The sequence below is a fragment of the Prionailurus bengalensis genome, unplaced genomic scaffold, assembly GCF_016509475.1.
Source record: "Prionailurus bengalensis isolate Pbe53 unplaced genomic scaffold, Fcat_Pben_1.1_paternal_pri Un_scaffold_75, whole genome shotgun sequence".
NCBI lineage: Eukaryota > Metazoa > Chordata > Mammalia > Carnivora > Felidae > Prionailurus > Prionailurus bengalensis.
The window spans coordinates 133,192-147,644 of NW_025091175.1; the positions used below are offsets into that span (position 1 = coordinate 133,192).

The 14,453-nt window shown below is 44.3% G+C and overlaps 1 protein-coding gene across 1 annotated transcript in view; it reads left to right on the forward strand.

The window, feature by feature from the left end:
- Positions 1-4,640, forward strand: part of LOC122478531 (probable cation-transporting ATPase 13A4) — a 50,746-nt gene extending 46,106 nt beyond the window's left edge. The window contains exon 19 of the mRNA XM_043572083.1: positions 1,091-4,640. Coding sequence (XP_043428018.1) covers positions 1,091-1,303 — 213 coding nt within the window. The 3' untranslated portion in view covers positions 1,304-4,640. The remainder of the gene's footprint in view (positions 1-1,090) is intronic.
- The last annotated feature ends 9,813 nt before the right edge of the window (positions 4,641-14,453 follow it).

Below are 14,453 nucleotides of genomic sequence, written 5' to 3' on the forward strand. Positions count from 1 at the left end.
GGTTAACTTTTATGACTTACGATAAAAATGAAAAAATAACACAATAACCTCTTATACACTCTGTATTATGTTATAACTTGAGATCTGTTTGAGGCTCAGTCTAACTCATGAAATAAAATGGCAGTCCAAAATGTTTCCAAAGAGACATGTCTTCTGTAATCTTAGAAAAATGCATTGTAGTGAAATACTTGTAGATGAAAGAGGCCACAGTGAATAGGGCCACAGTACATAGCTTATTGTCTTATTTATTTATTAAAAAAATGTTTTTTGATGTTTATTTATTTTTGAAGGAGAGGGAGACAGAGCATGAGGGAGGAGGGGCAGAGAAAGACAGAGACACAGAATCTGAAGCAAGCTCCAGGCTTCGAGCTGTCAGCACAGAGCTCAAACCCATAAACCACAAGATCATGACCTGAGCCAAAGTAGGAAGCTTAACTGACTAAGCCACCCAGATGCCCCCATAGCTATTTGTTAAGTAAATAATTCATAAAGGTGGTAGAGGGAGGCATCTATACCATGCCCTGCCCTACATTGTAAGGAGAGTTACACAAAGAAGGAATTATTATTTCTAATCACTGAAGCTCAGATAAGGTAACTGATTTGTCCATAGTAGATGTCAGAGCTGGAACTTGAATCCAGATCTGTCCAGGTGTAAGACTGTGGCCCACATTCCAATTTATTGACCTGTATTCGGGACTATGCAGTCCTATGGCAGGGCACACCAAAGCCACGTCTTTCTATAAGGTAATTCCATGGGGTGTGGTAGGGAGTGGACTGCAGAATTTGAAGGAATTTAAATTTAATTTATATATGAGATTCAAAAGGAATTTCATCCTCGAGGCAGACTACTTCAAGCTATGTTTCCAGATTCTTAAAACTGGGAACTCTCTCTTTTCCCAGAAGAGTTCCTTGAGTGGAAAAGCTTGAGAGGCTGAGACCTATCTCATGAAACCACATTGGATTTGTTCGTACAGGCCTCAAGTTTTTTGTCAAGCTGGATCTAAGCAGCTAATGTGGTAGCTCCTCCGTAGGGTCTATGGAGGACCATAGCCAACCTCTGGTTGTAAAGAAGAACTCTCTTATTTTGCAGGAGGCCATTATTGAAAACCGAGCCCTGTGGACAACATTCAAAAGGTGTTTTGGCTATCAATCAAAAAGCCAGTATCGGATATGGCAGAGGGCCGTGGCAGATGACCCCAGCTGGCCCCCGCTAAACCAAACGTCCTACTCTGACATGCCAGAGTGTGGCAGGGGGGTGTCTTACAGCAATCCGGTGTTTGAGAGCAATGAGGAACAACTCTGAAGCCAAAGTGATCTCTAAGGTGATAAAGCATAGAAACAATGACAAAAGGGACCAGTTCAGTAATTTTCAAACAATGGGACTCTTACAAAATCAGCTGGAGTTTTTGGAATAAAAAAAACTATCCAATCATGATCGCAAATTCAAGTTTACCTGATAAAATACTTTCTACAGAGCAGAACACTGCCCCCAGAAGAGTGCCTTCCTCTTGATTCTGAAAGTATTGATGGTGTTGGTGAATCAAGAGTGAGCCAACGATGGCAATCAGCCCAGAGACTGGGAGGCTAAAGGACAAGGAGAGTATATAATCTCTTTTCTTAGGTAACATTTTTTAAATGAATTGAGAGAAAGTAGCACTGTGTGTAGCCATAGAAATGTAACATGTGAAAGATCACCTTTGAATTCTTATTTTATTGATGGAAAAACAAGTGCATGAGAGCCATTATACCAGTCCTCACTGTCTGGTTTCCTTTCCTGCATAGTACTTTCAGAGTTGAGACATTTTCTTCTGCTTCTGGCCTTCTCCTACATATTTGGAAGGATGGGCTAAGCTCATGCTTCAGTAACAAACAAGTCCCTTGTCTCAATGGCTTAACACACAAGAGCTTCTTTCGTGGTCCAGGTGACTCTGTAGACTAGCTCTCCTCAGTGGTGACTGCTTCAATCTGTTGGCTCCACCGGCTGAAAACGAGTACTCCACGTTCACTATGATGGGAAAGGAAGAGACTGGAGAAGGCACAAAGGCTTTTCACTGCCTCACCCAAAAAGTGGAACGCCTCTCTTCCACTACTCACATCTCATTAATCAAGGGTTTGGCAAAGGAACCGGGAAGTACAGTCTCCTGTGTTTAGGGCTGGTTTCATGGGCACATGACCTGTGCAGTCACCTGGGGCCCCATGCTTAGAAGGGCCCCACATTTGGTTTAATGCTTTGCTGCTGCCATCTCGAAATTCTTAATTTTTGATGCTCTTTGATACATGCTACTTTAGTTTCTCTCCCAGGAACCCGAGCTGGACCAACTACATAATTTGTGGGGCTGAGTACAAAATGGAAATTATTTTTGAGAAAAATTAGTCTTGTACCACAACATTATATGTTATCAATTGATGTAAGTGCTTATGCAATCTACACATTTCTTAAGTTTGAAAAGGCTTCAATTTTCAGGAAACAGAAATTGCCCTTATTTTATCACTATTACAATTTTGTTATCTCGGATTCATTTAGCATAGAAAACATCCAGATTTCTGTTAGCTCAGCAGACAACTCTGAGTTTTAGGAAAACATCCACAGATAGTATTTTAAAGCAAAAGCAAAATTTTCATTACAAACCTCAAATCCTAGGTGAAGGTTCTGGACAGGGGGTGTGTCCCAAGCTGGCTTTTCTCCTTATCAATAGCATCTGCAAGCATTGCCTTCCCTGGCTGAATTCCGGAGCATGGCTGGAGGCTCTGTGGCTGCAGATAATTCTGGAAACACAGTGTTTCTCAGCCGTGAAAGTATCTTGTTGCTTCTGGTTTTAAAATAGGGTGTGAAGAATCATGTAAATAGGCTGCAGAATCATTGTCTTCCTTGGTACAGAAAGAAATGTTTCCTTTTACAAAGTTAGCCACAGCAGAGATATGGTAGCTCTGAATGTCTTTTTCTAAAACTCGTAGTTTTCTCATTTTTCAACAGGGCAAGCTGGAGATGGTCTACAACCTAGTCCTGGGCAAGGGCATTCCCACCTAGAAGATCCCCTTACCAGGTGCTGTCACCTCTCTTGTCTCATTTGCATTGCACGATTCACTCAGACTCAGGCAAGGAAAGGCTTATCATCCACTTTTACACGTGAGGAAACTGAGATTCAGAGTAAGGAGAGCAGACCCAGGCCTTAGACACAGATCTTCTGAGCAAACCTTCTGTTGTTTCCCAATACCTCCTAATTACAAAGCTCCAGCAGGGCTGGGTGTTTGGGGTGATCTCACAGTCAAACAAAGAATAGGTTTCTTATTCACCAGGTGGAAGGAAGCAACCTTTTGCTAATACCAGGGCCTAATGTTCAAATGAATGCCAGGCACCCTGCCAAGCTTGGGCTAGAGGCAGGTTAAAAACAAAACTAAACTAAAACCAATGAGTGTCTGTCTTTCTGAGACTCTGAGTTGCTCTTACCTTGGTCCTAAGTTCCATCCTCAGTGATTCAACAAGACCGGCAGGAAAACAGAGAGGGAAAACTCCATTTCCTCACCAGCCAAACAGCCCTAAAATCTTTGTCAAAAGAGTCTTATTCTGAAGACTGTACTTGAAGTTAACTGTAACTGAGAGGTAGTGAGAAAATGCTTTACTTGAAAAAATGGGGTTGGGGGGTATTGTCAAGGGATGTGAGAGTTGTTTTCAAATACTTGAAGGGTTCCTGTGGGAGAGAAGGCTCCCACCTGTGCCTGGTGGCATGCTCAGTGTGTAAAGGGCACAGTGGGAATGGCTTTAGGCTGACACGAAGACCACTGCCCCAACAGCTCAAACAGCAGTGGAAGCTGGTGACCCATGAGGTGTGTGCCCCATGACATTGGCAATACAAGGGGATATTCAGAGGCCAATTAGAGGTGGAAGTCAACTCTCCGATGGAATTCAATTACCTGCCAGATCCTTTTCAGACTTGATTCGCACATGTCTCAATCTTATGCTGTGATGTGAACCCTTGCTGTCACTGCCCACATAGAATATCAGGCTGCCTATTGTGGGGAGATGGGCTGGGGAGGACAGGTTTATAGCCCTGTGAGGTCCCGCAGTCAAATGGGCTTGACTGCTCTGTACTTTGGAAGGTGGCTTTGGTTGGGGATAAGATTCTAGAATACAGGTACCCACTGATGGGTCCTGACCACCAAACTGACAGCTGGGACATACTTCTGATGTGTGTGTTTTCATAGAAAGAGCTGCTTGAAAAAATTCAGTAAAAAAAATATGGGAGAGTGTGCCAAACCTGGGGTCAGAGTACCTGCGCCTGATACGCTTGTCTGACCAGGACTTGGAGGAGAAAAGAACACAGTCATCTGATCCACATCATTTAAAAGGTCCGCTGTATGTTCACTCCAAGGTACGCAGCTCTGACACACAGAGAGGAACTCTGGCTCTGGGTTCTTCTCACTAAACACGTAATGATCTGAGAATGGAAAGAGGTCTGTGCCATCTGCATCCTCTGAGCTCATAGAAGGGTGCGTGTGCACACTTGCAGATGCAATGACTAGAAAAGCAAGTATTTATTCAGAGTCCTGTATTTAGTTTATGCTGTAATAAGTAATTCTGTGCAAAAGAGGCAAGCATAATCTGTAATTCTTGTGTTATAAAATCAACCTTTTTCCCTTTCTTCAGTGGGTCTTTCACTGTGGCTAATACTCCAGGAATGTGGAATCAAAATCACATCTTTACAAAGTTTTAGACATTTCCTAATGCTGTAGACACCATTATTCTCCGCTTGGTAACAGGGCACTACCGTCTACAAAAACTTTTGCACTCATTCTCTTGTTTAAGTCTCATGACAATCTAAAGAGGAAGGCAGGGCAAGGATTACTATCCTCTTTCTTTTGATGAGGTACCAGACCCTTCAAAAGTCTCAGTAACTTGTACAAGGGCATGTAGGAGCTGGAGCTGCGTTCAGATGCAGGACTTCTGCCAATGAGTTCTCTGCTCTGTCACTCTCCCATGTTTCTCCTGGATAAAATCTTTGTAGCATTGAAGAACAAGAAGGCAATCAAGGCAAGGTAACCATCCAGTGGACTGCCGTGACAAGTGTAATTGCTTCTAGAAAGAGATTTTAGTTCTCATAGAAGTTCTCTTGAATTTGATCATCAGTCACAGAAGGTCAACTCCCATTGCTGAGGAGTAAAATCCAATAACCAGAGCCCTACAGCCTATTTTGCGGGAGCATATATAGCTCTGGTTTGTGATTTTGGTCTCCAAAAGCAGAAACTTATATCTTTGCTTGAATTTTGCTCGGCCTCCACTTTGTCCAGCATTTTCGAGTCATATGGACTCTGTCTTGGCTTTAGGCTAACCTCCCTTACGCCAGTCGGTAGCTCATTATTGCCAGCACTCGGTAACTCACTCACTCCAGGCATACAGGGACTTTCCCAACTCGATACCTTTGCTCATGCTGCTTTGTCTTTGGGGGCATTGATAATTCTTACTCTCATCCCCACATACCCAAATACCACCCATTCTCAAGACCCAGTTAGAATGCCACCTGGTCTGCAAGCCAGAAGGGAGATGTCTTCTGTCTACACACTGCTCGCACTCCTCAAATATCTCCTTTGTGTGGCAGGCACCTCTTTTGATCATGCATAATGGTCCTGTGCCATTTTGGATTCCTCCAACTCCCACCCAACTCCACTTTAACTAGAGTGCGCATTCTCTGAGGGTAGGGACCAAGCCTGATTCTTCTCATCTGCCTACTCGGCACCTAACACAGGGCAGTGGTTGGGGCTCGGCAAGCAGCTGTGGCATGATTGAATAAAAAATATAAACACTAGGACATTTTGTTGATTTATTTTTCCTGCTTTGTGAACGTCTGCTTTCCATGCAGTACAAAGGAGCTGAACTAAAACAATAGGACTGTGAATAAAAACACAAAGTGCAAAGTATAGTGATTCCAACATGGAAGCTTCATCAGTCCAGCTGCCCATTTACATGGCAGAGTGCGGAGGTATGCTGTGGAGTTAGATGGGTTAGGCATGTGTTGCAAAGACACTCTCAATGTGTAGGGGACCCAAGGAGTGAATTTGTGTGCAGGGACAAAAGCTCTCTCAGGGATATGCTCAACCCAAGGGGAGGGAAAACTGGGGCAGTGCACTTTGTTTAAAAACCAAGGGACAAGGTTTTGGAGGACAAGGGAAGTTTGAGTACGACTGGGTGTGTATTCTCTCTGTTTTCTGGTTTCACCCTAACTTTCAGAACTTTTGCAAGGACTTGGGAAGCTGTGATGGAGAGAGAGGGGGTGCAGAGAGGGAGAGAGAGAAAGAGAGGAAGAGCTAAACCGTCTTGTGTTCTGTGTGTCACAGTGCAATAAAAGGCGGATGGAGAGAATCCTGACAGTGTCGTGGCTGTGGGAGCATAGATGCATGTTGCTAATGGCTGATCGTATCATGCTCAGATACATAGGTAACAGGTAACATGGACAGTCTGAGCATGTCTCCAAATGGCTAAAGGAGATAGAAAGTGCCTGAAGGGGATGAAGAATGGACAAGTGACACAGAGTGGCCATGCGGTCACAGAAGTCTGGGGACCCTGGCAACCAATCTCAGGGTCAGACAAGGCCCACAGAAGCCTCGGGCAGGAGCAGAGATCATCTCAGAGTGGTGACCTGTGGTACCTAGAGCCAAGCCTGGTGGCAGGAGGGGAGAGCATGCTGTGAGTAGGAGCCCTGCAAGCAGCATCACTTGCAGAGGGCTTCTGTGGAAATTCTTAATGATTCAGGAGGGACTTCAGAGTGGTAGGCCATCTGGGATCCAGGTTGTTCCAGGTTTATGTAACCAGAAAACATAACTTATAAAGATAGGAAAGATTCCTCCCCCCTAGGTGAATGCCTATTTAGAAGTCCATACAGGAACATGTAGGAGGGATACACTCTGACAAAGCTCCACAGAGCCCTAAAGCCACTCTGTCCCTGGCCTGCGTAGGGACAGAACAAAGCACAAGAGGAGGTGACTGCACAACTGGCTGGATCCTGTGGTCTGAAAGCTGAGCCAATTCTGTCCTCACCTAACCCAAGGCTAGCCCTGAGAATTTGATGAACTTGACAGTCTTAAGAATCAAGCCACCATCCATGACTAATTGGAAACCGGTTTGATTTGAGGCTAATTTTGTAGGTTTGGATCCTCCCTAAATGGATCCCAGAAACTGATTTGGTCTGGATGCCAAGAGTCGTAGTTGGGAAAGGCCAAATCTTTGTGTATCCACCCACAGCTCAGCCTAGCACAGTGGGGAAAGTTCACAAGTGTCCCAGAGAAGAGTGGGGTGGCTCCAGCCAGCAGGAGTCTGGGCGTGCACCTGGGGCTGGGGTAAGGGCAGAGCTGGCTTTGTTGGCACAGCAGTCGTGCCAGCTGAAGTCATTGGCTCTTATTCAGAGCCCCATGTCTGACCACATTACCAGTAACCACACAGTACTCGGATAGAGAAAATCAACCTCAAATTTCCTTTTGGGCAATGGCCTATGTCAGTTAAGAGTACGAGCTTACACCCTTCTGAGCTCTAATCCAGACTTTCCTGATTTGCGACCTGAGCAAATTAGTCACTGTGTCTACATCTTGACTATTGGCACGTGAATATTATTTACTCCCTTCTTCATAACTGCAGAAGTCAAAGAAAATTAAATGTGGCAATAGTTTCTTTTCCTTCATCTCTAAAACTTTAAGGAGGGTCCTTAAGTCTTGGCCTGACACATAGTATAGCTCTTCAATGTGTTGTGTGAATCAGTAAAGGAGGATAAGAGAATATGCATAAATGAAGAAGGAACAAACTAACGAACACACAATTCTAGGCATTGAGTGTAATTCTAGTTTAATTAAAACGTAATTATCCATAATTGACTAATTATTTAAAATTATTCTTTTTTATGTAGTCTGCTGATTCTTATTTTATTTATTTATGTATTTATTTGTTGTTATTTTTTAGGTGTCTATTTATTTTTGAGAGGGAGAGAGAGAACATGAGCAGGGGAGGGGCAGAGAGAAAGAGAGAGGGAGAGAGAGAATCCCAAGCCAGGTCCACACTGTCAGTACAGCGCCAACTCCAGGGCTGGATCCCATGAGATCATGATCTGAACTAAAGGTGCTTGACCTAAGAAGCTACCCAGGTAGCTGAGCTACCCAGTTGCCCCTGATTGTTATGTAAAATAAGGTAGAGAATGACCAACGTCCAGCCTTGGTTTATAGAATCAGTCACTTGCAATTCAAAAGAGTCAACTTAATTTTAGACCTCGTTTTGTGTCCTTGTCATCCCAGCATATGACTATGGTGAAGGCTTTTTACAATTGGTCCTTCAAGTCTACTGGATCTTGAAATGAGATGCAAAGACCTGCGCAAGGAAGTCCAAGTTGGGGCATATTTATAGGTAGTGTTTAGTTGGCCTCTTGGCCGTCCCATTATGTGTTAGCTCACTCTATCCAGGAAATAGTTCACAGCAATTTATAGGCTTCCTGTGGAACCTGGTCCCCAAACTTGAGCCATCATGAAAATCCCCAAGTTGCTTATTAGGAATAAAGTCCTGGGCCCAACCTCACACGTACTCAGTCGGAATCTCTGAGATGAGTCCAGAGGAGTTGTATCTTTAGCAAGCTCTCCAGGTGATTCTGATGATGAATCAGGTGTTGGAACTGTGATCCTAAAAGAATAACTTAGATTGTCCCTAAATGTGCTATCTTGCCCTTGTCCCCATAGAGATACATCTACAATATTTTCCTGCCAACTCCAGCAGTGAGGAGAGAACTTTTTTTTTTTTGGTGTAATTCCTTTGGAAATACTGTGTTTATCACCCTGCATTCTCTACTCCATGTTATAAAAGACTCTGGTGGGAAGAAACCCCACTGACAGACTTCTCTCCCTTGAGATGAGTCCAGTTATCCCTGCTCTTTGTTAAAACTCTAAGTCCTCTGTTCTTTTCTTTTTTTTAATTTTTTTAATGTTTATTTATTTTTGACAGAGAGAGAGACACACACACACACACACACAGCATGAGTAGGGGAGGGGCAGAGAGAGAGGGAGACACAGAATCCGAAGCAGGCTCCAGGCTCTGAGCTGTCAGCACAGAGTCCGACGTGGGGCTCGAACTCACAGACTGCGAGATCATGACCTGAGCAGAAATCGGACATTCAGCCGACTGAGCCACCCAGGTGCCCTTGATTTTTTTTCATTTTTTAATGTTTGTTTATCTTTGAGAGAGAGAGAGAGAGAGAGCAGGAGTGGGGGAGGGATAGAGAGAGAGGGAGACACAGAATCTGAAGCAGGCTCCAGGCTCCAAGCTGTCAGCACAGAGCCTGACTCAGGGCTTGAATCCACAAACTGGGAGATCATGACCTGAGCTGAAGTGGGACGCTTTACCGACTGAGCCACCCAGGCTCCCCCATTCCCTATGTTTTTAATCGTCTGGCCTCATCCAGGCTGTTTTCTTCCCAGGGAAACCTCCTGGATTGACAAATATAATCGAAACTCTGATCTTTGAGCGGAGACAACATCAATTTCAGAAATGCTATTGCCCTTCTGTTCAGCATCCATCACTGGTCTCAGTGGTCATCAGCATTGTCAGTAGCAATGAGGGAGGCAGGAGTGGGGGTTTAGTGTTCACCATGGTAGTGATCTGACAGCACCGGGGCATTTTTGGCCACTAGTCAGATTCCAGTTGGTGACTTACCTGACAAATACAGTTAACACTTGACAATCATTCTCACTGGCATTTACTGTGCTCAGCTGACAAGCCATGCAACTGGCAGTCGGTGTAGATTTGTTCTTGTGACCAGTCATCAGGAAAGCCCTCCCAAATATTAAATTACACAGACATTCTGTTCTTATGCAGCTACTAAATACACAGAGTACCCTGGGCAATGTGGCATAAGTTTTGGCAAGCTTAAGTTCCTTGACAATAGTCAATCCATTTCCAGCAGCATAAAATAAGTTACGACTTCTCTTGGAAAGTTTTTAAAACCTTAGACAGAAAAAATGGTAAAACTAAACTCAGGTGTTTTATGGAAAATTTTACAGCAGGGAGAGAAGAAATTGGAGGCCTTGAGGTGAGGTTGCTGGGTAAAAGCCAGGTGAGAGCATGGGAAGGTGAAATCTGCTTATATAGCCGGTGGTTTCCTTCCCCCAGTAGAAATGGGTTGATGGTACCTACGTAGATTCAGGGGATACAAATATCAGGAAGCCTTCGTTCTTTCCTGAAGTTGGGTTCCCAGAAACAGACGCTGGGACAGGGATTTATGTGCAAATATTTTATTAAGGAACTGTTCCAGGAGAAACTGGTAAAGTAGTGGAAGAAGAGACAAGTAAGAATGTGATTTTTGGCAAAGTGTTAACCTCAACCTGATGCTGCCAGGGAGCTTGGGAGTGCAAATTTCACCACAGTGTCCTAACTCTTGGTGAGGGAGAAAAGGCTCAGACTCAGCCTTCATCATTGGCTCAGGACTGCTTGGGGAGAGTGGGGGTGGGGAGTAACTTCCAGGCACTTTGGGGTCTTTGCTGGGACAGGCAAGGGGCTCAAAGGCAATCCTCTGCAGAGAATGGCCAATGCAGGTCATTAGAAGAACATGCAAACACCTGTTGAGGCTTCAAAGGCATCCACAGGGATTTAAACAGACCACAGATAGTATCTGCTCTAGTTCTGTTTTCCACTCTGCCAATGACCATCCTAAAGGAAAAACTCTGTACGCATCTGCCCAATCTGAAAAATGGAATATTGTAAAGCAGATTCTCTAGGCAGGAACAGAGTGATTTATTCATTTACACATTATTTATTGAGCACCTACCATATCTGCCACTCCCTGAACTTAATGCTGGGATTTGAAGAACGGTCCTTTCCCTTGAATGTGGTAAGAGTTTTGTTACTGACTTATTTTATACATATATAAAATGCTATGGGAATGAACCCCAGAGCAAAGTTGGTGAACCCTCGGGCCACGAGGGCTACCAAACCTGGACGTATAAACCGTTAGGAAAATATAATCGACTCCATAAACAGATTAAATCAATTAATACTTATTCAATGACTGAAGATACAATACTTTTAAAATCACAGCATAAGCAAGTGCATGAAAAAGAATAACTTTCAATGCTCCACACCAAATTACGGTATCTGCAATGCATCTGAAGCTAATTTTTTAAACTGTTTTTAATGTTTATTTATTATTGACAGAGAGAGAGAGACAGAGCATGAGTGGGGGAGGGGCAGAGAGAGAGGGAGACACAGAATTCGAAGCAGGCTCCAAGCTCCGAGCTGTCAGCACAGAGCCTGACGCGGGGCTCGAACTCACGGACTGCGAGATCATGACCTGAGCCAAAGTCGGACGCTCAACTGACTGAGCCACCCAGGCGCCCCAACTAATTTTATAATCAAGACCGAGAATATCCTAAGGTTTGATGCCGGCTCTCATACTTGACCCCCATGAGGGCCATGGAAGAGCTGGCCCAGCTACCTAACTTGTGTCTCTGTCCCCTACAGAGGGCAGCTGAATGGGGAGCCAGGCCTGGAACAAGAGCAGAAATGAGAACCTCATGAATCAGGAGTCAGTTGTAAGTGGGGGAGGTGGAATACCTTTTCCCCCTTGCTTCACATTCTCTAATCAGAAATCCTTGAGCTGCCTTGTTTCCTACTATAAGTTCAGATATTCTAACAATCAGTGACTTTCAAACATTATAACTTCTGGCAACAGATTCTGAATCATCCAGTTTCTACAGGAGGAAGACATCTCAAAGGATCTAGCTGAGCAGTGAATGGTTAACATATCAATGACTAGTTGGAACTGAGCTTGTGGATGAAAGACGAGCTTGTCAAAGCCCTTTTGTGACATGGGTCACAAGAGCAGCTGGAGGAAAGCAGAAAATACAGATTTAGATTCTGGAACATGACTCCAGTAGTCTGAGCTCAAGGGCAGGGTTTGAGGCTCATTCAGCTCTAGATTCTCATTTTAGGGCCTAGAACAGTGCATTGCATACGGCAGATTTTCACATGTGTGGGCAGAATGGAATGGAGCTGAACAGGTCGGTGAGTCATTGTACACCTCTAAGGGATGCTTTTTTGCCAACCACATAAAATCTAATTCCTTAGCTCGATCAGATTTCCATCCACGGCTTCAACTTGGTTATCTAGTTTTTTTTCTTCCAAGGCTCTTCAAAAAGAATAAAGCAAGGTACATGTTGTGAGCTGAAATATTTTTGTATAGTAAGTGCAAATTTTAGTTGATACTTGAAATATATTGCTGACTTTGAATAATATCTTTAAAATTGAAGTTTTGTGGATTTTTTTTAAGGTTATTTATTTTGAGAGAGAGAGAAGAAGAGAATGAGTGGGAAGGGGCAGAGAGAGAGGGAAAAAAAAGAGAATCCCAGTCTCCAGGCTGTCAGCACAGAGCCTGGTGTAGGGATTGAACTCATGAACCGAGAGGCCATGACCTGATCCAAAACCAAGAGTTGAACAGTTAACCAAATTGCGTTCTGAGTCAGGGACTGTGGGAGGAAATGAGATACTCTCTTAGTTCTATAGTTCCTCTGGCTTTACTCTGAACAGTAAGTCCTTGTAAGGTCTAAGACTAGGCCTCTGAGGGGAATCATTTCTCCAAGACTGTGTGTGAGGTGAGCCTTTCCCTCCCTCTCCTTTTGCATTTCCTCATCCTGCTCCTCCCTCCCCTCCTGTCTCTGGAAGCCTTACCTTATGGCATATGGTGGTGACAACTTCTTGTCATTAGTAAAGAGTTTGCCTTCGGGGTTCACAGGATGAACTGTGTTTTGCTTCCAGCCACAGGGGATCAAGAATCTGCTGCCTTCAGATAGAAAGGATCTGAGAGTCCTAACGTCCCAATGTCCCAACGTAAGTTATCACCTCCTGAGCACTATGGCTGTGCAGCCTGGAGGAAGTCATTCCTACTAATGCTGATGTGGCTTCTCGCACCAGAGATCCTTTCACCCTTGCCCCACTTCCCTGCTACACACATAAACTCAACTGGTGACTCTTCCACACGTGGGCCTGCAAGGGGCTGGCTAAGCCACAGGAGTGTGACTGGCTTTCTCTGGCTTATGGACATCTGACAATGGATCCTTTGACCTTTATCAGTTGCAGATCTTCTGGGAGTTAGGGTTTAAGGCAGATGTGATTATTTTCTCTGCAGAGCATGTCCTCTGGTGGCTGAAGCAACAGCTCAGTACTTACAAAGCCTCAAGAGCATCTAATACAAACTTTGACCTGGTGACTCAATTATCTGTATGGTGAGCAGGCCAAATGTCAGCATGCACACTGCTAGGGCTCGGAAGCTCATGAACTGTGGGCCATTTGTGAACAGTTGTAATTATTAGAAGACTTTATGTTGGGGGCTCCTGGGTGGCTCAGTCGGTTAAGCATCCAATACTGGGTTTTGGCTCAGGTCATGATCTCACCGTTCATGAGTTCGAGCCCCACAACGGACTCTGCACTGACAGTGCAGAGTTTGCTTGATATTTTCTCTCTCTCTCTCTCTCTCTCCCTCCGCCTCTCCCTGCACTCTCTTCCTCTCTCTCTCTCTCTCTCTCTCTCTCAAAATAAGCAAGTAAACATGAAAAACAAAGAAGACTTTATGTTGAATGGAAAGAATGTTCATTAGTAGAAAGGTCTCGGGTCTAGCTAGTAAGGAGAACTCTTTAGCCACATACTAAGCAAAAACAAAACAAAACAAAACAAAACAAAACAAATGAACCCACACACGTACACATACACGGGCACCCATGCAATCCACTCAAAGAATGGACCAACCAGTTTGACTTGATTTATAAGCTCTTCAAGGCCAGGTGCACCCCTGTTTACATCTCCATCGTCATTGCTCTGTGCATCCCTTCTCTGCCTCTCTTCTGAAGTCATTGATTTCTCTTGATACCCCACACAGGTATATTTCTCACCTCTCTTGAATCTTTTCACACACTCTGTCCTTCTGTTCTCTGGCCTAACATGTGCTCACCACCCACCTCTATCCCCCATTCCTTCCACCTGGTTAACTTCCACTCATCTTTGCGATGTCGGCACAGATGCCACTTCCTTCAGGAAGCTGTTATCCCATTCACTCTGAGTTCTAGATCCTTTCTACTTAAGCAGATGCTCACTTGTCTGTTTCTCCCAAGAAACCGTAAACTCCCTCAGGATAGTGACTTTCCTTTTTGCCACTAAATCCCAAAGGCCTAGCACGAATGTCTGGAGTATCTGTTGTTTAACATGTAATTACTGAGTAGGTGTTGAACAGAGTTGTGATGGGTGTTACATTTTTGTGTCTTTGGGCTGTACGTAGCAGAAACCACAAACAGCAGCAGCTTTATTAAGAACATCTCATTAAGTTTGGAACAAGGTGTCTGGAGCGAGTAGTCCCAGGCTTAGTGCCATGGCTCAGTGGTATCATAAGGATCTAAGCTCTTCTGCGCTTTGCTCTGCCATCATTGGCATGGTGATTTTCATTCTC